General features: G+C 41.2%; 2 protein-coding genes and 1 long non-coding RNA gene across 7 annotated transcripts; 2 read left to right on the top strand and 1 right to left on the bottom strand.

Annotated features, from left to right (window-relative positions):
* Positions 1-10,805: 10,805 nt before the first annotated feature.
* Positions 10,806-11,354, top strand: LOC124209975 (transcription factor TFIIIB component B'' homolog). The gene is made up of 2 exons (XM_046608226.1): positions 10,806-11,015; positions 11,083-11,354. Exons 1-2 carry the CDS (start codon positions 10,829-10,831, stop codon positions 11,352-11,354), a joined length of 459 nt encoding a protein of 152 aa, XP_046464182.1. The 5' UTR covers positions 10,806-10,828.
* Positions 11,355-12,030: 676 nt separating this feature from the next.
* On the bottom strand, positions 12,031-24,491 carry LOC124209861 (verprolin-like). Of its 5 annotated transcripts, none has more exons than XM_046608087.1 (9): positions 20,532-21,889; positions 17,783-17,943; positions 17,606-17,721; positions 16,144-17,519; positions 15,698-16,062; positions 15,104-15,211; positions 14,754-14,819; positions 14,551-14,685; positions 12,031-12,683 (listed from the first exon to the last, which is right to left on the bottom strand). In XM_046608087.1, the coding sequence occupies exons 1-9, from the start codon at positions 20,855-20,857 to the stop codon at positions 12,664-12,666; spliced, it is 2,673 nt and encodes an 890-aa protein (XP_046464043.1). In that variant the 5' UTR covers positions 20,858-21,889; the 3' UTR covers positions 12,031-12,663. The 5 variants fall into 5 exon arrangements, with proteins under 5 accessions (XP_046464043.1, XP_046464044.1, XP_046464041.1 ...); XM_046608083.1 differs by lacking the exon at positions 12,031-12,683 and adding an exon at positions 13,374-14,326 and having other exon boundaries at positions 20,532-21,015; XM_046608086.1 differs by lacking the exons at positions 12,031-12,683; positions 20,532-21,889 and adding exons at positions 13,375-14,326; positions 24,240-24,491.
* On the top strand, positions 21,726-22,230 carry LOC124209863. Its single transcript, XR_006881089.1, has 2 exons — positions 21,726-21,803; positions 21,914-22,230. It is a non-coding gene; the product is annotated as an uncharacterized LOC124209863 (long non-coding RNA).
* Positions 24,492-25,413: the final 922 nt, after the last annotated feature.

A 25,413-nucleotide genomic window follows, 5' to 3' on the forward strand; every position in this document is an offset into this window, starting at 1 on the left:
ATAAAGGGATAAACACGGAACCCATCAATGGAATGCAGAAATTCTCCTCCAGAAAAAAAAGTCTTACAGGGTACAGTTGCAAATCCTACAGCTGTCTTTTGTACTCTAAACCGTAGCAGAAAAGAAAAGGGAACTCGAAGGAATCCCAAATTTTTCGGCAAGAAGAATAAACTCTGCCTGAAACTTTTGTTTTAACTTAAGTAGTTGTTTTTTTAAGGAATTATAACTTACGAAATGAAACAAGCTGACAGTAAAGTTAGCCGGATGAATCAGAAGAATTTTAATTCTTGAACCAGGGTGATATTTTGCCAGAATGCAATCCAGCAGATAACACATTGGGAGATTTGGGGAATTGCAACAGCAGCTGATCATTCCAAAAACGGAGCATCTTGCGTCGGCATGGGCGTCAAATTGTGCAACGTATTTCTGTCTGAAATTTGTGTTTATTTCTCCCTTTTCCTCCAAACTATACAAACAATTGTGCCATTAGTCACACGTCCCGAAAACATATCATTGCAGCCATAGAAAAGCAGCAACATTCCATGCGGGCCATCATCATGGACATGTTGAAGAACACCCCCAACGAGAAGATTTCATAAGCTGAAGTCGTAATAAGAATCGTTAAAATTTAATTATCAGAAATAATCGACACTCAAAAATGATTTTTTTACTAACATGTGGACTCTTATTGAACCCTCCGACTACGACTAACCAAAAAATGTATCTGCGTTACTGTCTTTATTCGCAATCAAATTTCGACAATAAGTGCTCCGAATGAAAATTCATTTGATTCCACCGATCCCATCAAAAGTCTTTTATCTGTATTTCAAAAGGATGTGCGCGTGACGCCCCCCCTTTTCTTTTTTCCCTGCGGATCGTGCATGATGACGAAAAGCGGAATAGGGCTGGCATTTATCTCACTCAGACTATGCAGTTCTTTTTTTTGGTCGGTTGAGATTTCGTTCGTGGTTTTTCTCATTCCGCTTTTGGGGACATGTGGCGGATGCTCAGATGAATGAACATCTTTGTGACGCCGAGCAAGGCAAACTTTTACAAAAATCGAAGACAGATGCAAGAAGTTGAAATTTTCAATTAATATATCGTGAGTCCCTTTATAATGGCAATAAGGGAAAATGACAGCATGGCAGCCATAAATCGGGTTAAGAACGACCTCGTTGATGAAAACGTCGACGAATTCAGTGTACCACGCCTGCAGTAATATAATATGGGCCGTCAGTCTACCCGCCAACGACCGAATTATACTTTCCAGTTTGTGTAAATTCGTGCAATTGAAATTCCGCCAAAAATGAGCCGCGGGAAATGGTTGGGGAGCCGAAAGAAAAATATAAGATAATCCCATTGGGGGGGGGGGGGGGAAACAAATGTACTTAATACTTATGCACAAGACATACTATAAATACTATAAAAGCTAATACTATAAAAGCATACTATAAAAGCCATCTTGCAGAAGTTAAGGGTTTCAGAGGATACTATACCCTATAGTTGCGTAATATTGAAATTATGAAATTAAGCAGCAATCATTCTACCCTCAAAATGCTTCATATGGAAATTATTGAATTGATTTGTCGCTTATACATTCTAACAAATAAAGGGGGAAACTTAAAATCTGTAATACATGACTTCAGCTCGGAAACGGTGTGCTGTGTCCATGGTTTTTCCATTAGTGTGTCTTCCAACAACGAAGATAAATTCGTATGGAAGTTCAATAATTGGGTCCTTCTTGAAGTTTTGATTGTGAAAGTTGATATCCATTTTTGCCGCTGGAAGAAATCGCCTAATCTTGACGCCACTACACATATTACAAACTTTTCCAATATTTCTAAAGATCAAGTTCTTTGCAATAGCATGGCATTTTGCACACTCCATTACTGAATCGGGATACAGTACTTTTTGTAACACTACATCCTTTGAATGATGTTGAACATGTTAACTTAATTGTTTTAGTTTTTGGTTTCCGGTTTTGAAAAGTAGTCATCGAGCCACTTCTTAGATTCCTTTCCCTTCAACACAATTTCAGGAGCAACAACTGATTCAAAATATTGGGTCATCCAACGAGAAAAGTCTTTTGAACGATCTGATGCCATTTTAATCACAAAACAACAAATCTTCACTTGACACTAAAAACGGAGAATAATTACTGAACACAAAGTCAAATGTTTTGAAAACTGAACTTTTTAAAACACAACTAGCGCCACGCACATTAGCACAGCTGACTCATCGATCGTTTGACTCAGACGGTGCTCGTTGTCTTTGCACGAACGATCGTAACTTGATTGCAATTTTCATGCGAAAAATACACAAAAATGTAAATTAGGCAGTGCAAGGTAGTTATTATTACAGATTTTTTGGAAAGAAAACAAAAATTTTATTTTTCAAGTTTAATTGTATCAAAGAAGGTAAGTTCTTCTTCGTATTAAATTAATGGATTTATGTTCTTGAAACTAAAAAACTATTTTACAATGAAGTGATTTCGAACGAAAGACACAATTAAGGACGCCTTAGAATGTCTGAAGTCATCCCAGAAAAATACTATATTCAATTACTTCGTGAAATCTCCTACTGCTGCTGGGAGCACTACTCTTTCACGAAACAGTAATGCTGCATCAGCTTCTTCTCCAACATTTACAGGCCCTTCAAATTAAACGACACCTGGTTGTGCAGCCTAGACTCCTTTCAATAAGGATACACCTAAGCTGAAGATGAAACGAGGGTTGTCCCAAACTTCTAAACAAAAAAAGAAGGTTATGAGCTTGGCAGTCTTGTTTGGGTAAAACTTTACAGTTTTCCATGGTGGCCCAGCCTTGAATGTCTCCATCCTGTAAGGAAAATTGAAAAAGAAGGTGGAAAGATACATGTACAATTTTTTGACGAAGCGAACACAATTACTTGAATACAGGCTCATTCCTTCCGAAAATTTTCTCCTACCCGTTTCGATCCGTAACATATAGTCTTCCAAGTTCAACAACTGATTTTCGTAAAATTTACAAGCAAATAAATTAAATGAAATTTGTTGAACGTAATCACGAGTTTTAAAGTTATATTTAAAAAACATTAAAAGACGGTTATGAAAGTTTTAAATTGAAATCTCTTTTTATTTTCAGGAATTCAAATTCAGAAATTTTTCAAAGAATTTAAATAATGTAAAAGAGGTTACTATTCTGTGCTGCTAATTGAATTCTTTTTCACGGAATCCAAATAAGATGCTTGGGAAAACGTTAGAACCAAGATTTTTTCTTCTTTTAGCATGAGAAATGTAAATTAGTCTGCAATTTCCAGAAACGCTTAATTGGGTGGAGGGCGAGTTTGATCGTTTGGATTCAGGTTAGAGTTGGTTGCAAAAAGAATGGCATCTCTATGGAAGTAGGTGATAGCTTCGCGATCTTTTTCCGCGTCCAGTTAAAAAAAAGCGAAAATCTTTTGGCCAATTCCTATGTAGAAAACAAATTGTTAAGTATTGACGTTAGTTTACTCTCAATGAGATGGGTAAATTTTATACCTTGACGCTGAAGATATCTTCGGATTGTCGATCAATATGACTTCCGGCAGCTCTACTAAAATCATGAAAAAGAATGGAGAGACTAAGAACCATTGTCCTGGCACAGCTAACTGTGTTGATTTCTCGGGCTTTTCCCAACGTCATCTTAATTATGTAACCGTAATCATTGTAATACTTGACGTAGTGTCGGAAAACATCGGCCGCAGATTGGATGGGCAGCACGTTGTAAACAACCAATTTGCAGAACCCAGCCAGGTAATTGCGGTGTTTGTGCAGTTTAACAACCTTAACCTTAACAACAGAGGGAGTTTAACAAACTTATATAGATGCAATACGAACCTGATCTCTAACCAGAATAACATTTGAAGAGATTATGAGCTTATTCAGTAACAAAATATAGTCATTCAAATGTATTTTCAGTTGCTGTTGTTGTTGGCTGGTAGTCATTCCATTGGTTATCATTCCTTTTTTTCAGCTGTAGAAGTTTCCATAAAATGGCAGAATAGCAGGCTGAAATGCAGTGTTTTGTAGCCTAAAAATGTAACATATACATTAGTGTGTGCAAATAAAGAGATAAATGATGTGTTACCTCAGGTTGCATAGACCGGATTTGATTGTTAGCTAGACCGGACCGGACCCACTTGGGGCAGTTGTGTTTCACGTTTAATTTCTCCTTAATTGTACCCCAAAATGATTTTTTTAAATTTGAAACAAAAGCTTATCCTTTTTTCATTTTAAAGTGACAATTGGTGATATTTTTAAGGTTTGCAATTTAGGGGGGGGGGGGGTTTCACTGAGTGTGGGTAAAATTGGACACAATTCTATACCCATTTGGACGTGGTCTTAAACCGGTGAAGAAATGAAAGAGTGATGATGAAAAGAAAAGGAGTGTTTGTGAAGATTTCTTTATTAGGTTTGACGAAAATACCAGTAATATTATTTTCTGGTTATTTGGCACGTACACCAGCAGATTTTTTAAATGTAAAACAGCGGAATTTTTTTTTTTTGCTAAGTGCTACCTACTTTTGATACATGACTTGTGCCTGTTGGTAGCGATTGTGTTCGTCATTAACCCAATAAGAAGGCAAGTGATATTAAAATTCATTATTTAGCAGCAGTTATCATTTTCTTTTTGGTGTGTTAGGTTCAACAACAAAAATATTGGCCCTGGCAGATAGATATACCCACAATATTATGATTCGAGTCTGGTTTAATTCATAAATTGTAAAGTCATTCAACGATACAGTAATGAAAGATCATTAATACATTTACAATTAGTAAAGACTAAAGTTCCATCATGTTTAATGTGTTAGGTTCATCGCAGAACAAGATTTTCTCTGTCAGATTGAGATACCCACTGCAAGCTGAGTCTAGTGATAGATGCATAAATTGTTTAGTCATTCAACGATACAGTAATGATAGCTTATATTACATTTACAAATAGTAGATTAATGTTCAATAATATATTTTGCAAATGCCGTTAAAATCACGAGGAGAAACTAAAAATTGCAATCTGTGAAGTGATGTCAGGAAGATCCTCAATAAGAAAAGCAGCTGAAAGATATGGCTTGGCAAAGTCAACAATAGGATCTTACTCATTACACCACGCGTGTGGTTTGCTACCTAAATTTCTTACAAAGAAATTGTCGGTTCGTTTCTGTTTATTGTTATTTATGTATCGTATTTATTCCAGAAGTCAAATAAACAATGTGTTTCTCGAAAATTACCTCTTTGTTTTATTTCTCTTGCTTTACTAGTTTTATGGGGAAAAAGGTATAATCATACATAGTATAAATAAGTTTTAATCATTATTTGTTCAGGATCCGTCGTTTACGTGTAAAAATTGGCGTTTTTATTTGGCTGGTTTAAGTTCCTCCCCTTTCTTGTCCAGTCTCACGAACATTGTCCAGAGTGTCCTCAGACCTCTAACCTCCACAATAAAATCAATTGCGGATAAACTATGAAACGCAAATTTTTTTTACTACTTATTTTATGAGAATGATGCTGCTACAACATTGTGTAAACAAAATAATGATATCTTATCTAATTACGACACAGTGAGAAATCAAGCGGTAAAAAAAATTCCAACTTTTTTCCGTGTTTTTCTATTTCGTGAATAACTCCAAAATAAATACGCGGACTTTTATAAAACTAACTTTCCGTCAAGATAATACATATTAGGATAACATATAATAAATTCAACACATTACAGTGATTTATACTATTTATTATTTCACTGTCCAACATAGCCTGGTGTCCCAAGTGAGTCCGGTCTCTTCTATAATAAAAACCAATAAGTACTATCGATTTTGCTACACCTTAACCTAACCTTCACACCAATATTTTTTCTCTTTTCAAACAACCTTTTTTTAAAGATCAAAACAAAAATCAGGGTAACGTGGAATATCTTTTTTGAGGTGTTCGCAACATCATGACCTTGCTGCAGATATATATTTCGATAATAATATATATTACTTATCTTACACGATAATACTAATCTATTCAATAGTTTATAATTCAGTACATTTCAAGGTCATATAAAAGATATTGTTTATCATGCTGACGTTGGACTGACGTTTATTTATTATGCAATCTAAGTAAGTAAGTCCAAATGATAAGCTCTGGCTGATCTTTTTTTAAGATATAAGGTTGAAACTCCTTGTTCGACGAAATTTCATAGCCGTCACAGCGTTGAACTTCAATTCTTACGTTTTGATTCTGACCCGACTATAAATATGCACAAATGTAAACATACGGTTGGAGTAACTGGTAAATACGTAGAGAAAAACAAATTACCGAGTTGAAGTAAATAATCAAACAGGTTTCCTTCGATGGACAGCATTTTTTCCCCACTTTCTTCAAACAAAACACGAAAGATTTTTAAAAAAATTTTTTGGCAACACAGAATACAAACGTTTGGAGACCAACTGAACGTGACTTGCTACTTCCAATTTTTTTCAAGTGCATTGTTCTTGCGCTTTGTGAAATTTACAGCACAAAGGGTGGGAAAAGAGATTGAAAACTGAAAAGGAAATCTAGGGATTGGGTAACAAATGTAAAAAAGAAATGGACAGATAAAAACTAAAAGAACATTGTATGAATCTTCTGAGAACTGGCGTAAATGCAATCGTTTGAATTTTCATTACAAAATATCGCAATCTAACGAGAGGAACAGATCCATCTGCTATTTGTATGTATAAATCCAATGGGTGATAGTTCAACAGATCGCTTTTTACCGTTACACAAGAAAAATCCCTTGGATCTGAGACATCCCTTTCTATAACTAAATAAGCATTTACGCTTGAACGATATCCCAAGGTATTGAACTTTTTAACAAGAAAATACACATACAGATGTTCTTGAATACAAATAATTTTATGAATTAGTCCAAATTTAAGTTCATGTTGCACTTGGCATTTCCCCAATAATAACACATTACCAACCGAATATCGTCTTCCCCAAACTACAAATTTTGTCCTCGTGTACGCAACACTCTTTATGGCTAATGAAGACCGTGAGGATATTGAGGCTGCACCCGGGAGGGAACAAATTGTAGTAAAACAGAGTTTGTGGGTAGTGTGATGATTTGCGTTATCACAAAGATGAGGCACTAAACCTAACTTAAGAGAGACACCGACACAAACATATGATGTAATAGTTACTTGTATTGGAGATATGCACGGGGATACACTGCCGGTGCGACTCTGCCATGAAGAGATACAGCCTGGGCTTCATTTACGCTATGTTAGGATTGCGCCATCACGGTAGAAGTGAGACGCAAACACAGACACAAATGCACCATCACCAGGATGTGGTGGTGCAAGAAGAGAAAGATTTAGTTGGATGCCACAATTGGCATTGCACCTTCCAAAGCAATCTTAGCGTCGAGGCTGAAAATACCCGCCTTGTTATAAAAGGCTGAGGACTCCCGCCTCGCTACAGTAGCTACGCAAACGTTTTGTATTCTACACCGTTGTGTCGTGTGCGAAAAGGAAGTCAACTGTTTACGGAAAGTCAAGGTTTTGGGAATGTTTTTAAAATTGCATATTATATGGGCCAGTCTTTGAAATAGGTGTTACGCAGCTCATATTTGAAACAAAAGCTGTAAGTAAGGGGTCCATTCATCAACACCATACTTTTGAAATCTACTAATAATGTTGTTTAGCCTTGATTGGCAAAGTAGGAAACAGTTGCTGGAACAACAATAAATGCTCTTCGTAAACCTCAGCAAAGAAATCCAGCACGCAATCGCTGCACCAAAAATTTCCATCGTAAACAACTTGTTAATGTTGGTACAAACGTGAACACCGCTCCCAACACATATGGAATAATCCCTTCTGGAAATATATGCAAAAAGTCTACCATCATATTTTCTGCAGTTTAAAAGAAAATAGAATGTGGAAATTTTCAGTGTACTTTCATTTGTTATACCTCGTGTATTAGTATATTTCCACTTGTCATTTGCTGTTGCACATCGAAACTATGATTGAGTTTAGTTCGTTACTCAAACTGATCTTCTTTAAAAACAGGGGATAAATTTTAGTGCAATAACAAAATAAGCAATGGTAATTGTGGAAAAAATAAGACACGAGACTGATTTGTCGTTGATGGAGCAACATTTTCCCGGCCGTAGCCGCAATGACATTAAGAATAAGTTCAAAAAAGAAGAGAAGCTGAGACCGAAATTTGTAGACAAAATGTTGTCTGAAAGGAAACCATACGACCCAAACCAATTTCTGGATGATGACCCTGGAAATATATGCAAAAAGTCCACCATCATATTTTCTGCAGTTTAAAAGAAAATAGAATGTGGAAATTTTCAGTGTACTTTCACAACCTTCGATCGACAATTTTCTGCCTCGAGATAGCTTACCGGCAGAATCTGGTGATGGGGGCAGCTATGTCACCGAAATCGCCGAGGAAGTGGAAGAGGCGGAAACCGAGGAATCCTTATACATCCAGCAAAAGTTAGCAAATGTGGTATGTAAAAAAGTCTTTTTGTCTAAGTTTGTGTGTGTGTGTGTGTATATATACACACTCAAACTGTTTATTTGACTCAGTGGCCACTGATCCTACGGGTTTATCTGTGGACGGGACCGTTTTATCCCCAGTCACCAACTCGACCTGCTCCTTGTCCAGTGGCGCATTTTGAAAATCGACAGTTTGTTCTCCTTCGGCCAACAGATCGCCCAAGTTGAGTAAAATGTTATCGAGCTCTTCCTTCGTTAACTTTAGTCGTCAGTTTTTCAATTCCGGAACGACATCATCTGATTCCGGTTCGTCTTCTTCGGTATCAGACTAGGCTATCGACGGCCATTCTACTTTATCCTCAGTTTTTTCGCTGGGAGCTTTAATAGCAGGTCCGTCATTTTGCGCTTTGTCTAGTTGTATGTTTCGGGTTTCAAGTGCAGCTCTCTGGCCTCGTACTAATCCGCCATCTTCGATGTTTGGCAAAGTTTCGATCGACAGAATTGCTGATTGTTCTAATTTCCTTTGCGAGATGGACGTTCCGTCGATCGGGTATTCTTTCAGCCGGATTTTCCGTTCCAGCTCTGTTCGTATTTGTTTGGATACTCTCAGGTCTTCTCGGGTTTTAATGAGCATTCGGTTGGCTCGGGTTAAACGGTTAAACCCTTTTTGTACAACGCTAGCTTTTTTATGGTCAATTCTGAAGAATCCGTCGCTTTGGTGTAGCATTCATGCCGGGGTAATTTTTGATTTCCCCGCCTTGATGTTGGCGACATCTTTCGGAAGTGACTCGTCTTTAGATGAACAAACGGCTGTTGGGATATCAGTTATCAATACTGTGTTTACTAGCCAAACTAGGTGCAAAATCTTGTGAATCCAATTTCCCCATACAATGCATATCAACACCCTCACGAGTACGCCCTGTCCCATCAAAAGGCGGATACAAAATTCGAAGATCTTCAAATTCATTTTGTAGTAAACTTGACAACATGTCTTCATTACCAACTCCCCTCTTGCCTTTATAGCTTTTCAGTAGACTGATTGAATCAACAACCTATCAATCCTGATCATTTTCATGGACATTTGTAATTAACGAAGTTTAATCATATTATTTTGATTGAATTCGAATTTGACAACATTTTACCTTCATTTTTCAATAATAATGTATGACGTAAATCGTGTTTTTGATTAATCACGAGCTTATTCTGTTTGACGATTTATATTCCGACTTCTGTCTCTCCCCCATCATGAGTCCGTCGCACAATTTAAAAAAAAAATTCTTGTTTGGGTTATCGATTGGCGATTACAAACTCAATTTCAGGATGTTCTATTTTTCGCGATCTCGCTTCATTATTGCATCAGGAAATCCTATTATTGCAGAATTGATTTCACTTGGTGTTTGTTAATTGTTAAACATTTGAAAATGTAACGCAATAAGTTGTTGGCAGTTTACGCCATCTAGCGAGTGAGTCTATTCTCAACCGCAAAGGCAATATTCAAATTTCGATTTCGATGCGCGTGCACGAACGCAGCGAGCGTGCACGAGTGCACGAACAATTTAAAATCACGAGGTTGAACTAAATTAAACAATAATACTCACCTAATTTACAAATTAACAATTTTAGGAGAAAATAAAGGAAGCGCAGTTTGAGGCAAGTACCCAACTAACTGCTTACTATCGCAAAAAGGAGAAAGAAATGCTACAGGATAAAGAAGAGCTAGAAGAAAAAAAAAAGAACTTGATGAAACAATACAGCGGTATAATTTGTATTTTATTTAAGAAATTGAATGTTTAATAAAAAAGTTTTAAATTAGATTTCGTGCACGCGCTGAAGACGAGCAGAGGGATGTCAAGTTAATTGTTGGGGAATCAGTCGTTGACGGTGTTGAACATGTCACCGTCCGCTGGCAGGATCCCGTACTCCCCAAGGAACAAGTTATTCCAACTGCTCCTGATGCTGTCGCGGCCTACGAGAAGAAGAAGAAGAAAAAGGAAGAGAAGAATTTGGCCAACAAAAGGAAGAAATGAGGCTTGGCGCAGAATGAGGTCCGGGCGCAGCTGTTGGCGCAAACTTGGTACGTCTGGCCACCGCGGTAGTGAACACCTTTTGAAAAACACAAAATATATAAGAGAATGATGGATTGACGCATTTTGTGTTCGGGTGGAGAAAATAAAAAGGGAGAAAAAAATACCATCCTTTTACTGTTATACCTCGTGTATGAGTATATTTCCACTTGTCATTTGCTGTTGCACATCGAAACTATGATTGAGTTTAGTTCGTTACTCAAACTGATCTTATTTTAAAACAGGAGAGAAATTTTAGTGCAGTAACAAAATAAGCAATGGTAATTGTGGAAAAAATAAGACACGAGACTGATTTGTCGTTGATGGAGCAACATTTTCCCGGCCGTAGCCGCAATGACATTAAGAATAAGTTCAAAAAAGAAGAGAAGCTGAGACCGAAATTTGTAGACAAAATGTTGTCTGAAAGGAAACCATGCGACCCAAACCAATTTCTGGATGATGCAGGTAAATTTTTCTTTTTGTTTTTGCATTATAATGTCTTAATCATTAAATTGAAATTCTCAAATAATAGAAGATTCGAGCGGCGCAGAAAACGAAAACCAAGATCAGTCATTTAAAGATAACAGTAAATCCAAGACCACTTGGTGTTGGATGTTGCTCCATCAACGAGACCAACCACAAGATCCTTTGTTCGACAAGCAGTCGGTCCTCGTCTCGTTTCATGTGATACATAGGTGGTCAAGCGTAATAACAATCTTAGTTCTGCTATCGACCGCTGTGGTGCGCATCGGCGTAAACTGCGCACGACTTTTTGGCATGTCTACTACTTTTTCATTGGTATAACATCTATATAGTCGATGTGAAAGGGGGGATAGAAACAACAAAAAAGTTTCAGAAAAACAAATGCCGCAACGCCAAACTTTTGTGGGAATGTTTGTTTTTGTGATTTTTTTTTACTTTTGATTAATGCTTTCACTTTTCAAGTTTTGTGAGTATATCCATGATCTATAGGGCTCATTCGGATCTGTTTTCTTTAGCCGTTTTATCTGGCAACGCAGCATGGCTCTAGACTTTTTTAGCACGAGAACGGGGAGAAGAGGGAGAATGGGACGAATGGGGGAGAAGAGGAAACGTGGGTCCCCTTTTTTTCGTACGCCCGCAAGATGGGTAATTTGGATTGAAGCTCTCGAATGTGCCTCAATCTAATAATCTTGTTGTTTAAATGGTGTTGTTGCAGGTTTCCCGGTGGTAACGGTGACTCGAGAATACGAAAAAAAATCCGTTTTCCTCAGCCAGGTAACACAAATGGAATATCAGATTTCGACAGGCAATAAAATGTGTACATATCAAATGAAGAATAGGAACGCTTCTTGATGCTGCAACGCTCCAACTTTTTAATATTTTTTAGATTTTATCACATACCTACAGACCACTTCTTAAAAATGAAATCAATGTACGCTTGGAAGTATACGTCACGTTTGCGTTTGAAATCTTTCTCAAACATGAATTATGGAAAAAATGCAACCCAAACGATGATTTTATTGTACAAGCCTGTGATTCATTACAAAGAAAAGCCATATTTTATATGCAAAGAATTCGTTGATCGTCACCACTCCATATATACGTGCGTTGTAAAAAGAGTGATTCAAACTACATACCAATAAAGAGATTGCGTCAACCAAATTTATGTTGTTGCTTTTTTGCTTATAAGTAAATCACGTTTTAACGAAAAGTATAAAGTTAATTTTTTTTTCTAGAAAATGGGAAAATGGTAACTGATAATTCACACCCCAAAAAAAAGATGATATCTAGATTTCATGTACCGATTTCATATTACAAATTATAAGTGAAGAGTGTGTTGATGTGTCAAAAAAAATTATAAAAAGACAATCGACTGAAAAACCCGATCCAATGTGAAAATGCTTCCGAGTGAAAAGACGCGATATATAAAGAATCTTTATATATCTTTATTAAAGATAATATAGAGTCTCGGGCTGATGACAGGAACATTCAAAGTTGATTAGTTCAGTAATAATGAAGGCACGCGAAATAGTCGAAAGGAAAGAAATGATGTATCCATGTCCAGTCACGCCGTCGGGTCGATACTGTGGCGAATTTGTGTGGTCTAAACGACAATTCTTCGATGATTTTTTCAGAGGTCTGATTTACCGTCTGAAAATGAAAAACAAAAAATAACACGTATGAAGTAGTGAAAGTGGGTCATCCGATTATAGTAATCTGATATTCTATAAGGATATAGAACTAAGGAATAGAATTGTCATGGCGGCAGTACATAGTTTACGCACAGTGGCACATGAAAAGCCATCGAATTCATAATCGTCACCGCACTGAACAACGAATAAATAAATGTATAGATAGATGATGGTGTACGGTATATATAGCTTCTATGAATGAGGAGAGGCGAACAACTTTGAATAACTGGGGAACAATTAGTAGACCCATATCTACATAATTACAGATGTAATATAAAGAGGACACGAACGTCGCGTGCTGCTAAAAAGAAAACAGTGATGCTCATCCGGCACGCCGTTATTGCTGTCGCAGAGTATACACAGTGTGAAACGGACGAAGGCATGCTCTGCGTAATAACGAAAAATGGTTCCAGCAATCCGTTTTCAATCAAGTCCAAAATTAAACAGGCCGGCATCATCATGACCCATACAAACCGAGTCCAAACGTTCAAGAAAAACACATCTACCATTTCCCGCAAAGTTTAGAGCGACAGGATTTTTGTTTTCACAAATCACAACTAAATCGAATTCACATTTCACGAAGCAATCAAATTCATTCGTTTCGTCTTCCACTGCACGAGTATAGCGACCCCGTACCTTTTGCTGGACACTTGGCCGACCATATCCGTTTCCTTATTTTGAACCAAATGCTGGCTGGCCGCCAGCAGCACTGTCCTGATGAAACCACATTGATTTACAGCGTATCTCTATCTCTGTCTCTCTCTAATACTCAATGAAGAAGATTTTGATGATGTGAGAAGAAGCCCTCCAATTCGGAGGTGGCCGACGAGGGAGTTTCGGGCGTGACGGAGGCGTAGAGGCGCGAATAACGGAAGAAACCCGAGTAGCCGATGAATCCCGAATTTGTCAATGGGCCGTTTTGATTGGGCGACAGCGGAGGAGGTGACGAGACGACGGCCTGGGCGATGTCCTCGGTGCTGGAATCGAACTCGTGCTGCAGCGAGCGGAAGACGCGCGAGGGGATGCGGTCTTTGGCACGCAGCGAGCGGATGCGCAACCGCACGCCCGGCAGATTTGGGGGCAAAACGTTGGCCTCCGTCTCAGAGGCTGACGGCGTCGAAGTGGGAGCCGACAAGGCGTCGCCACCGCCGACACTTTCGACACCTCCTAGGTCGCCGCTTAGGAGACGCAGGAGTCGGCTGTGATGGTGGGTCACTTCCGACGTTTCCATGTCAACGTCTTGATCGCTGTTGCGTTTGATTTCGGCAGCGCCGCTATTATTTGTCAAAGCAAATTGACCACTGCTGCTGTTGACGTCCGACTGGTAATCGGTTTCTGCCAGTGCTGGATTGGGGTTTGATTCTTCCTCTTCGTATTTATCGATCAGGATGGACGGAGCTGCTGCCGGGTTTGAGCTAGAGCTGACAGCTGTCCGTCCTTCGTCGTCGCTCTTCTCTTCTACAAATCCGTTCATCATTTTCGGCGGCTCGAGTCTCGCCTCGCTGGCGAGGGAGGTCACAGTATTTTCTACGAAGCTATTTGAATCACTCCTTGCGACCAATTCTGGATTGTTTGAGGTCATGAAGACACTTTCCATGTCAGCTGGTAGGGATAAATTTCACGATAAAATCCCCAAACCCATTCAAAAGACACAGAAAGGTTCAGAATGTAATTCAGATGGGTTACATCGCATTGGATGGGGGGGTATTTGTCGAATTAAACTCGTAAGATCATCATCACCTTGTCGAAACTTTTAGACCACACAGATCTAAATTTTACAAGTGGCTGAAATTGTTACTATTGAGCAGAATACATGTTTGTCTCACCATTTGGATCTAGAGCTGTCATGGCTTGCAACATTCGAAAAGATCTGGACGGGATATTTCCACCCATGTATTTCTTAGGTTCGGGTTCGCTCTGGCTGCTGGGTGGTCCACGCTGTCTGTCGCTTATTGCTGCACCTGAATGATGATTTATTTATTTCAATTTTATCATATTGCATAACCATTTTTGAAACGGGCAATACTACCTTGCGAGCTGGACGGTGCTGGATTGTTCATTTGAGGGGGTTTCATCTGCTGTTGCTGTTGATTTGCTACAATTGGGCAACAAATCGTCGTTAATTATTAGCCTCATCTTTACCAACAACAGATTTGTGTATGTAAATGAATTGCAAAAAGGTTACTTCCTGATTAAAGGATGATCAAATATGAGTCGAATTAAGTCAAAATTACGACGAGCAAAATTAATGTAGGCATTTTTCAGTGTTAATTTTACATTTTGAATATGGACGACCGGCATGTCGGTGGTTGCACGAATGCTCAATTAGTGTTTCAAATGAAGTTGCTTGTTTGTTCGTTAGTAACGTATAAGGTTTACCATCGGCGTCGGCGGTGAAATTCTGCAAAATGCGGAAGGCTCGCGATGGAATGTGCGAGCCGCGGTAGCGGGGATCGACTTCCTGGTGCAGTGATTGCTCTTCGTTCACTGATCGTTCGTGTTTTTGTGTGTGTATGTATGATACGTGTGTAGGCGTGCGGGAACGGGCGTTGTGTCGTTTGGTTGGCAGATAGCGCGCAAGAGGAGAAAGAGAGAGAGAGAAAGACCACATTCCACATTTAACATTGATCTGACATTCTACTGCGTGTTGATTTTAGTATGTCATTTTGATTTGGTTTCGTTGATGTTATGTGACCTTTGCTCGTTTGTTTTTATGACACATTTATAATTCTACTACATAACAGAGAGTTTTAAATTACGGATTTTAATAGATTAAATTATTATTAGACATAAATTAAATTGCGGTCGAGTTACAATAATGCAATTCAGCATAGGCATAAGCCTTTAGAGGATACGCAGGTCATTTTTTTAAATGTACAGTATTTATCAATTTTTAAAATAATTCTAATAACTATTTATTTTGGTTTTCTTTTCGGGAAAAAGGTTATATTGTAGAAGATTTGATAAAATTACCTTGCGATCGGAACATGTCCATGAGTTCACGATCATCCTGAGTCAAATTCAAGCGACGTTCACCCGGCGGCGGCGGTCCCGATTGCTGCGAGACACGTCCGCCGCTAGGGCCGCCACTGTTGTTGCTACCGACCGAAGATCGCGACAAGCGCCCGGAGCTCTCGGTCGGTTCCGCTTCAGCCTCCACCGAATCGTCGGCCGGGTCGTGGATCATTTGCAAGATCCTGAAAGAACGCGACTGAGTTGGCTGGCCTCGCGACGGCTCAACGCTCATTGGTCGCATGTGCGTTCCGACCATCATCGGAGTCGACGACGAATCACGGTACTGATCCTGCTGTTGGTTACTGGTTGGTGACATCATCAATCTGTTAAACAATCGAAATTTTAAAAATAATTGTACAAGTGGGTCTAATTTTTTAAATAATAAATTTAAAATAGGGCCTTACTCTTCCATCATGGAAGCGATTTGGTTGGCGTTGGCGGCTGCTTGCGTTCGCCAGGGGGCTTGCTGTTGTTGTTGTTGCTGTTGTTGCTGATAGCACTGCTGAGGTTCTGGTTGCTGCTGCCTCTGAACGGACGAGGATGGAGTAGCAGCAACTCCGGGACCGACGATCTCCATGTGAATAGGAATAACTTTACCCGGAGCATTGTGCCAAGGCGGATGGACGGTTTCGTCTCTAACGGACGAGCTTCTTTGCGGAGTTGGAGGAGCCACCGCCGTAGCGGCTCCTGGTCGGCCTCCTTCCACCATGATAGGAACCAAACGGACGTTATTGCCGGAAGTCGAGCCCAGCACATTGACTGGCACCGCCGCCGATTTGATTTCCTCTTCTCTCTCGACGGGGATGACTCGCTCCTGTTGTTGGTGAACGAATGTCGGAGTCGGAGAATTGGAAGTTCGGTTCTGCGAATTCATCCACGGCATCGGCGCCTTGGCCAATTGAGCCGTTGCCAACGGAGATATCGGTCCGCTGGTGGGATTGTATTGTCCGTTGTTGTTGCTGCTGGTATTCGATCCCCCAGCGCTGCTATTATTATTATTATTGACCGGCGGGATGTAAAGTGATCCGACCTGGGCATTACGGCGCTCGACGAACGGCACTGCCGCTGGAACAGAAGCCGCCGCCACCGCCGCCGACGGTTGTGCCGGAGTAGACGGATTGTGAACCTGGCTTGGCTGGCTGCTATTAGCGTTTCTGGCCGTCAACGAGTTCATTATCTCCTCAAACATCTGTTCGGGCGACTGCTGGCTTGGCGGTTGCGATTGCAGAAATTGTGGCACGGCCGGCTTCAAATTGATTCGCATCGGCTGAGGCTCGACGCTCGACTGCTGCTGGTACGAGTTGTGTTGCATCGGCGGCGGTGGTGGGGGAGGCAAAGGAGAAGCGGCGACGTTGGCCGCCGGCGTCGGCGAAGTCACTGGCGAATGATGCACAACGGGCGAGTGAAGGACGGGCATTTGCTGCGGGGTTGGCGGGAAAACGGGCACCGCCATTTGGGGCTGCATCGCCATCAGAGCTTGAGGACTCAACTGGTTGGGCTTGGGCGACGATCCTGCGGGATTATTGGTTGGATGATGCTGGGGATGGCTGGCGACCCCTTCGTCGGCCGCGTTCTTGGATATGCGACGCTGCATGCGCGGCGAGCGGATTTCGGCCAAAAAGTCAATGCCGCCTGGAGTGTAAGTGAACGGCTTCTTGTCTTTGGTCATCATGGCGTTTTGAATGGCGGACGGCGGGATGTAACTGAAAGGCGCTCCCCCGCCTGGCAAGTGCTTGCCTCCTCCACCTGCTTTCCCCAACGAATTCGAGCCACCTCCCAGCTGTTATTCAATGACATCAAAATTCAAACATTTCTTTTATATCTTTTTTTGGCATTCCGATAGAAAATTCACATTTTTTTAAATACCTCTGAATTGATTTTGATGGCTGGCATTCCGTGACTGGGCATAGGCGGAGGAGGAGGAGGAGGTGGCGGTGGTGGAGGTGGTAGGCCTGCCGCCATTTGAACTGAAGCTCCGCCATCTAAAAGTAAACGCCGGAATTGTCTTGGTGTATTATGCAATATGATATTGAAATATATTACCCTGGCAGGCAGGTGCGTCCATGTTACTGGTTTCTAAAGGCTGATTGACTTTAGTTGGTGGAGACGAACGGACACCGCTTTTCTCTCCGGCTTGAAATGGGACGATGTTTCCACTGCTACTTTTGCGGCCAACGCCGCTCTTGATTTCTTCCGATTGTCTTCTGAAATATGGAATGTGAAAAATGTAATCAATGAAAAACTAAATCTAAAGGGAACAACAGCGTGCAGCATTAACGAAATAATTACAAAGAAGGAATTTAATGATTGCATATCAAAATAGAAGGGGGATAAGAATGAACAGATTGAGAGTCGTGAGGCGTTTTTCTTTCTTGTTCTTTTTGCGGAATAGATCCACAACCAAAAATGGTATAAGTGAGGGGGGGTCCATTGTTGCTGTGAAGGCCCAAGCCGAAGTCAGCCAGAAGATGGATAGTGGTATACAACGTCAAGGGTAATGCCTGGATCGTGACTTGCCTTCCCAATCGAACAATTCAACAAGTCAAAAGCCAGCACCAATCGCATGTGGTATGTTTGTTATTCTTTGATCACTCGCTCCGAGTTTTTTTTTACTTGGGGTTATTTCTTATTTGTTTCCTAGCTCGGAAATTCGTTGATTTCCAACTCTGCATTATGCATGGCCATGTGTATAATGTAGATATAGCGTCAACTTACCAACATTCATTGGGACTTTATTAGTTGCCCTGGTTTCGTCCAGTTTCGATTCTTATTTATTTCGTCATAAATAAAAAGGAAATAAAAACCAAAAATCGAGCGCGGTTTCCGTTTCTCGTTCGTGATTGCGTGAACGACATGGAATTGGGTGCGGGTGGTATGGGCTTGATTCCATTAGGCAATCGTCAGGACGATTCAATTTGATTTCACAAAAACAAAGTTCTCACTATACGGTTAATTTGGCGGCTAAATCTGGTTTTCAAAACGAGAATAGAATGTTATAAGCACCGGGTAAATGTCGATGGTCAGTTGGCGGGAGCAATTTTTAAATATAACCGCCGTCACGTCGTTTCCCTGATATTCATTTCTTCTTCGACCTTGGCTCTTGAAGATGGCTCGACTTGGAATATTTGGACTCCAATGCCCCGTCCAGTCCATGCCCGCTCTTCTCCAAAGCGGAGTATTTTAAGACACCATGGAGTAATCAAGTATGCAGATGGGCCCCGGTACAGGAAGACAAGAAAGCCCACAGTCTGGACGGAATAAGGCAGCAGGATTGGGGGGAAGAAAAAAAAAATCTCGGCTGAATAAGAAGAAGGAAGATGGAGAGAAAGAAAGAAAGGACAGCCTTGAAGAAGAAAGCCAAATAAGGTGAGTCCAAGGTAAAGGAAACACACAACGAGTAGACGGGAAAATGATGGTGAGTAATGTGTCATTCGGCGCCAGCAGTGTGCCGGAGTTGCTACACTATGAACGCTCGTGTGGGAGGAATATAAGCCAGAAAAAAGAAGAAAGTCGAATGATTCTTATCAATTCGATACAATATCCACATTGGGGTTTTTTTCGGTTGGGTTTTTTCGGATTCAACCAGCCCAATAAATGCACACGAGATTATTGTTCAATCATCGAACCTCCCGCGACCACGAATGGCAGGCCACGAAAACATAATCCCAGTTCCCAATCAAATTTTCTGACATGTTTTGTCTATCCTCCTTTCTCTGGGCTATTATTTTCACACGATCTTTCGATCTTCCTTTCTATAAATCAAACACACATGTGTTTCAAGACACATTAGATCAACCCACAACTTCCAACCGACGAGTTGGTCTAGTTGAGTAAAAGAGACAGACACGGAACCGTGATGACGTTCGTCGCCCTGACATGTCAAAATCTTTCAGATTGAAACACGAACCCAGCTGGGGCGGACCCCCTACGGTCGGTTACGTACGTCATCAATAAACTAGAACAGGCCAACCCCAAATAAATAAAAAAAAAAGCTAGCTATATAACCTTACAAATAAATTTGCCTTGACTGTGTAAACCGAATTGAGAAAACTCCGTGTCACCCAAAGTGAGAACAAGCAACACATAATTCTGGTTGGACACGGATAGAATTCGGAGAGTGAAATTTCAAGAATTGCTCAGCAAAAAAAGAAATGTGTTCGACAAGAATAATAGAGTCACAAAAGACGGGAATGACATCATTGCCTTGAGTATATACAAAATAGGAGCGCGTTGAGTTTCAGACTCGGTGCAAAGAGTCAGTCAGTTGCATGGAAATCTGTCAGTTAAACAAAAAATAAAACGATTAACCGCTCGCGCTTGTGACAAACGATGAGCTTCTATAGGAGCCTTTTTCCATCTTGTCATTCCATTGTCACTCTGCACGTCTAACGTTATAAGGAACGCGTTGAACGCAAGATTATATACAGCTTTAAGAGATAACGTTGGACGGACTTGCGGGTTTCTTCTGCCGGAAGACAGACGGAAAAGAGACACCGACGTCACATCAAAATGTCCGTTCCAGTAACATTTTCGTATCACACCTTCATCGCCTTCCAGCACACATGGAGTGTGCAATCATTTTGATGCAATATTTAATACACAAACACGCCGATGACGGATTAGAAGTGTGGCAATCTATGCCGCAAACAGACACCACAAAATGAGAGAATGAACCAGTCTGTCTGTGCATTCACGAACGATGACGCACGAATAGTTCCAACCTCATCGGCGGATGAGTTGATTTTTCTTTATAAATTGGAGTGATCATTTTTGTCAAAAAATATGGACTTACATCATGCTCTCGATTTGTTTCTCAATGCCTTGATCTTCGCGGACCATCTCTGGTGGCATGGTGCTGATGATGTCGTTGGCTTTATCGTTATAGGTGCCCAGCAGGCCGCGGTACAAATTGTAGACGACGCGACGGACCGCCGGATCGCTCGTATCCGTCACTGACGACGACGAAGAGGAAGCGCTGTTGCGTCGATGCTGACTTCCCTGATGCTCCATGTTGTTGGCCGAGATGGGATCCACCAGCGTGCCGGAGTAGATGCCGTGATCCGTGCACACGCTGGAGACTACGGGAGGATGACGTGGTTCGCCGCTGACGTACGACATGGCGATTGTTATTTCAAATAATAATAATCAACTTGTTTTGGATTTCTTCGTTATTATTGGATAGCAGCAGGCCGCAGCAGTTTGACTCTCATCGACTAACTTTTCACTACTACTGGAAACGAGACTCTCGGACCGGAGTGTTCCGTCCAGCTTCGGCTGGAGCAATGAACAAGCTCGACTCTCCCGTCTCTTTTCTCTCTCTCCGTGTGTTTCTCGCGCTTAGTGGGTGGGTTATTTTTTTATTTTATTTTTTGTATTTTCTTCTTCTTTCTTTCTCGGTATATGTGTGCACCCTTGTGTCTATTCGACCGCTATCACGTGACTTGGAGAGATGACGTCAGGGTTGAGCGCTTCAGGCGCCGAGCATTCAGATTTCAATTCCCTTCCGCATAAGGAAGTCTCTGATATTCTCTTCATTTTCTTTCCTTTTTTCTCTCTTCTCTTCTCTTTTTGCCGTGAAGAAGAAAAAGAGAAAGAAGGAATGAACGAGAGGGATAAAGAAGAGGACCAACACACACAGAGAAGATCATGAACGTAAAAATCTCTCTTTCTCTATTGTGTGTGTGTTCTCTGGCTGGCTGTCGACCGACGACGACCTCAATTTCCAAATGTAACGAAATGGGCTTCTTTTTTTAATGTTTCGGAGACCAATCCTGTGGTGCCAATCCTTGGTGAAGATGGTCACGCAGGGTATCGGGGGAAACGATCGAGGGTTATTATGGGTGTGTGCTGCTGCCCTGCTGTTGTAACATACCACTTTTGCAGCGCCCATCCCGAATCGGCTGGAGCGCTTGTGACGTAGACGCGGCGGTGATAAATCATTCGAGTCATATCTTTCTCTTTTTTTCTAATTTCTTCTTCGCGCCAGGTGCTGGAGTGTGTGTGTGTGGAAAAACAGGATTCTTGTATACATGTTGGCCATCGGAGGCGTCGTGTGGTTATACGAGTATGTCCCCGCGTTTTATTATTATTCACTTATTGTAAAACATTAAAGCTGTTTGTTTCTTTGTTTTTTTATTTTTTAGTTAATTCCGTTGTCTTGACGCTATGCAATAGTGACACATGATGATAGAAAATGCCGGAGAGTATATATGGAAAATCGCTAACAGGCGGAACCAAATAGGATTGCAGCATTTCCGCTCGCCACCAAACATCATCCGAGGGATGGGGAATGATGAATTGATGGCGGTTAGCCATCCATCATCAAACCGACCTCGCTTTTTTGTTATTTCGTTGGGGTTTTTCTTCGATTTGAAATCATTCTTTCATCCTTTCTCTTTTTTTGGAAATAAAAAAAGTCTATCTACTACTACTACCAGCAGCGCGTGTTACCGTGTGGGCTACTGAATAAATACACACAATAGAGAAAACGATTCTCTCGATGCTTCAGTTGAACAATGCGGAAGGCTTGAGAAAAAAATAAAGAAACACACACACACACACACAAAGAATAAAGGACGACACACAGTGGTTTGCTGTGTGTGTATATCCAAATCAAGTGATAGCGCGCGACGCTCGGCGCGATGCATCACGCTCGCTCTCTCTGCTGTTACTCGTGATATCTTCTCTTCTTATTTTTTTACTATCCTCCTTTTTCTGTGGCTGGTAATGGAACGAGATGATTCATCTTCACAAACGAACGCGACCAATGACCTCCTCCCATCTGTTGTCGCAATGAGTCAGCAAACGAGGGACGGTGAACTGCTGGCTCGTGAAAAAAAATCTCTTATCCTGGAGTGTCCTCATTTCATGCATCGATCCTCTAAGAAACACAGTCAACTTTTTTGTCAAGTAGGCCCATTACAGGTACACATACTTCATCCGATATGACAACAACAAGTTTAAATGTCTTTTCATAATTTTTAAAAATCTTATTAACGTGAACTGTTGAAGCCAATGAGAAAATCACGCACACATTGTGTGTTTGGATAAACTAGTCTTCCAGAAAGTCGTTGATCCGGGCCGGAATGACATTTAAGCTGACTCTCTATACAAACAAAGAGCCAGCATTCCCAAGGACAGTCGTCGGATCCAAAAGACGTGCAGCTTTGTATTTGTTTCACGCTAATGGAATGTCTATCGCTAGACTCTGCCGCGATATAGGCCGAGATTTTGTTGTCGTGTGACCTTGGTTGGGCCGATCGTCCAACAATTCTCGGCTCAGATGACGACCGTGACCTCAATATACGAACGAAGAAGCTGGAAATGTAACAACGTGACGGGGCTTGCCCCAACTCAACAGAATCGACGCCAATATTTGAATGAAATTACGTCTGACAACGTCCAGGAATTTCCGGCCGGATGTTACAGAATTAGTCGCGCAGTTTCCGACTGAGCAAATCAAAAAATGTTCGGCTACTACACATCAAAATATGGAATGTTGAATGGTATAGACACACGGAGTGGTCATATACCAGAGCGATTGCCGTGTATACAGCCGACTGTCCTACACAGCGGTGGCGGCTATTTATAATGCGGCCGCTTCCAAAGTTTTTCTGAACGAAAAGGAGCTTCGTCTCTCTCTCTCTCTCTCTCTGGGACATGGGGACTATGAAAAAAGGTCGACACCAGGCCCGTTCAGTCGACAGGATGGAGCTGGAGCTGGCGCCAACATAGTCATTTCTATTATTAAAACAGCAGCGGAGAAAGAAGAAAAAGAGAGGCAAAAGACAAGAAGGGGATACAAGAAGAAATCAAGAAGAAGTAAAAAGTACCAAGGGAGAAGAACCAGACGTGAGCGCACAGCAGAGCTTATGAAACACACACACGCAAGAAAAACACTTAAGATTCCAGCGTGGTAACATAGATGGAGTTCAATGTGAGAGAAAAACAAAATTAAAAAACAAAAATTATTATTTCTTTTATAGGTGGAACCCAAAAGAAAAAACCGGAAAAAATCTTTTAAGAGGCAGCTGTGACGCCACACCCTGAGACGAGATGGCATGATGTCTTGTTTTCCATTTGCATTCGACTTTCTGTGTCCCCCTTCGTGTTTGTTTTTTTTTCTTTTTATCTCTCCTTTTTTGTGCTTAGACAACAACCAATTAAGGTGATGTCCAACACTTTCAACAGCTTCCTGGACAACTCCAATGAGCAGCCCTGAAGGAGAACCGATCAAAACAGGCCTCGACAAACGTCGATCGAAAATCATTGTTCATTAAAATAATCAAAATTTCGGACTACGTGATAACGTGACGGGACAGCGGATTATATGAGCGTACATAGGAAATAGGTCATTTGACCCTGGGCTGTGTTAGTACATTGTGGCCGCAAGGCGATGATTTGAGATAAACAATATATATTATGTGCAAGTCCGCTTATACGTTGTTTGTTTTTATTTTTTGGGGTATCGAAATCGTCTATTTTTAACCTTTAGGCTTACCGTCGTGATGAAGACTTTGGCTGGCGTGATCAAGTCCAATTGAAAGCGGGATTCACTGATCGATGACACCAGCGGGAAACGGGCGAAAAGGAAAGAAAAAAAAAAGATGAAATGAAGCGCACAGCTAGACCTCAACTGGATCAGAACGTGACTGAGCGACCGCCGTTCTTCTTCGACGGGACTGCAACTGTTAGCGAAGCTGGCTTTCTGGCTGCTGCTGGCAAGCTGTTATAGCAGCGCCGCAGCTCCTCCTGCTCATTCTCTCGATACGGCGAACACCTATGGAGAAAAAGGTTCTATATTTAGAGAATAGCAGAATATTGTAAAGGGGCAGAAAGGAGGGAGAGAGTCGGAGAGGGTGGTGTCTTACTAGACGCCGCGGGACTAAAAATCAGCTTGCAGGCTTTTCTCCTCCCGTCGTCTGCACTCCCGTGTGGCGCGGAAGGCTAAACTGTAACCTATTTAGATATCATCCGACGTTTTTGACCAGCACCATTTCGCCCAGCAGCAACTAGCGAGTCCAGCAGCTCGCAGATGAAAGTTCTAGTTTGACGAGATCGACGGCTGGGTGACTCACGATCTGCAAGGATTAGTCACGGGCTTCATTTTGGGCGTTAGACCGATATTGCGCCTTTCTAGTCGTATTATTATTCCTTTTTTAAAATAGAGTAGCGTGATAATTCATTAGCACGGGATCAGGTTTTGAATGGGCATTGCCATCTAACGATCAAAGAGTAAAAGACCCAGCTGACAGACGTTTATCCGCTGCGTATAGTTTATCCAAATTAGTCAAATTCGATGAAGCCACGCCAGACGGACAGAAATTCATTTCTTTCTTCCAACATAGTGATGCCGGAATTGCATACATGCGCATACTTAACCTGGTTTTCCATCGCATTCTTTCGGTGTCATATAGGCTATGTTGGCAATCGTGCCACCGAATGTATTATATGCTACGAATCTTTTTTGTCAAGAACTTTAACAGCGATAAAACCAAATAGAAAATGGGGGAAAACCAAGAATGCAAACAGAGTTTCGTTTTGCCGTTTTCTTGTGTGTCGTTTATCTCGGGTCTTCCGCGTCTTTCAGAAATGGGAATGGCGGTGCTGGCGAGACTCTGGCGATGTATGTATATACTAAAGCGTTTTATTCCGCGATCCTTTGCCGCTGATGT

The sequence above is a fragment of the Daphnia pulex genome, chromosome 12 (genome assembly GCF_021134715.1).
Source record: "Daphnia pulex isolate KAP4 chromosome 12, ASM2113471v1".
In the NCBI taxonomy this organism is placed as follows: Eukaryota; Metazoa; Arthropoda; class Branchiopoda; order Diplostraca; family Daphniidae; genus Daphnia; species Daphnia pulex.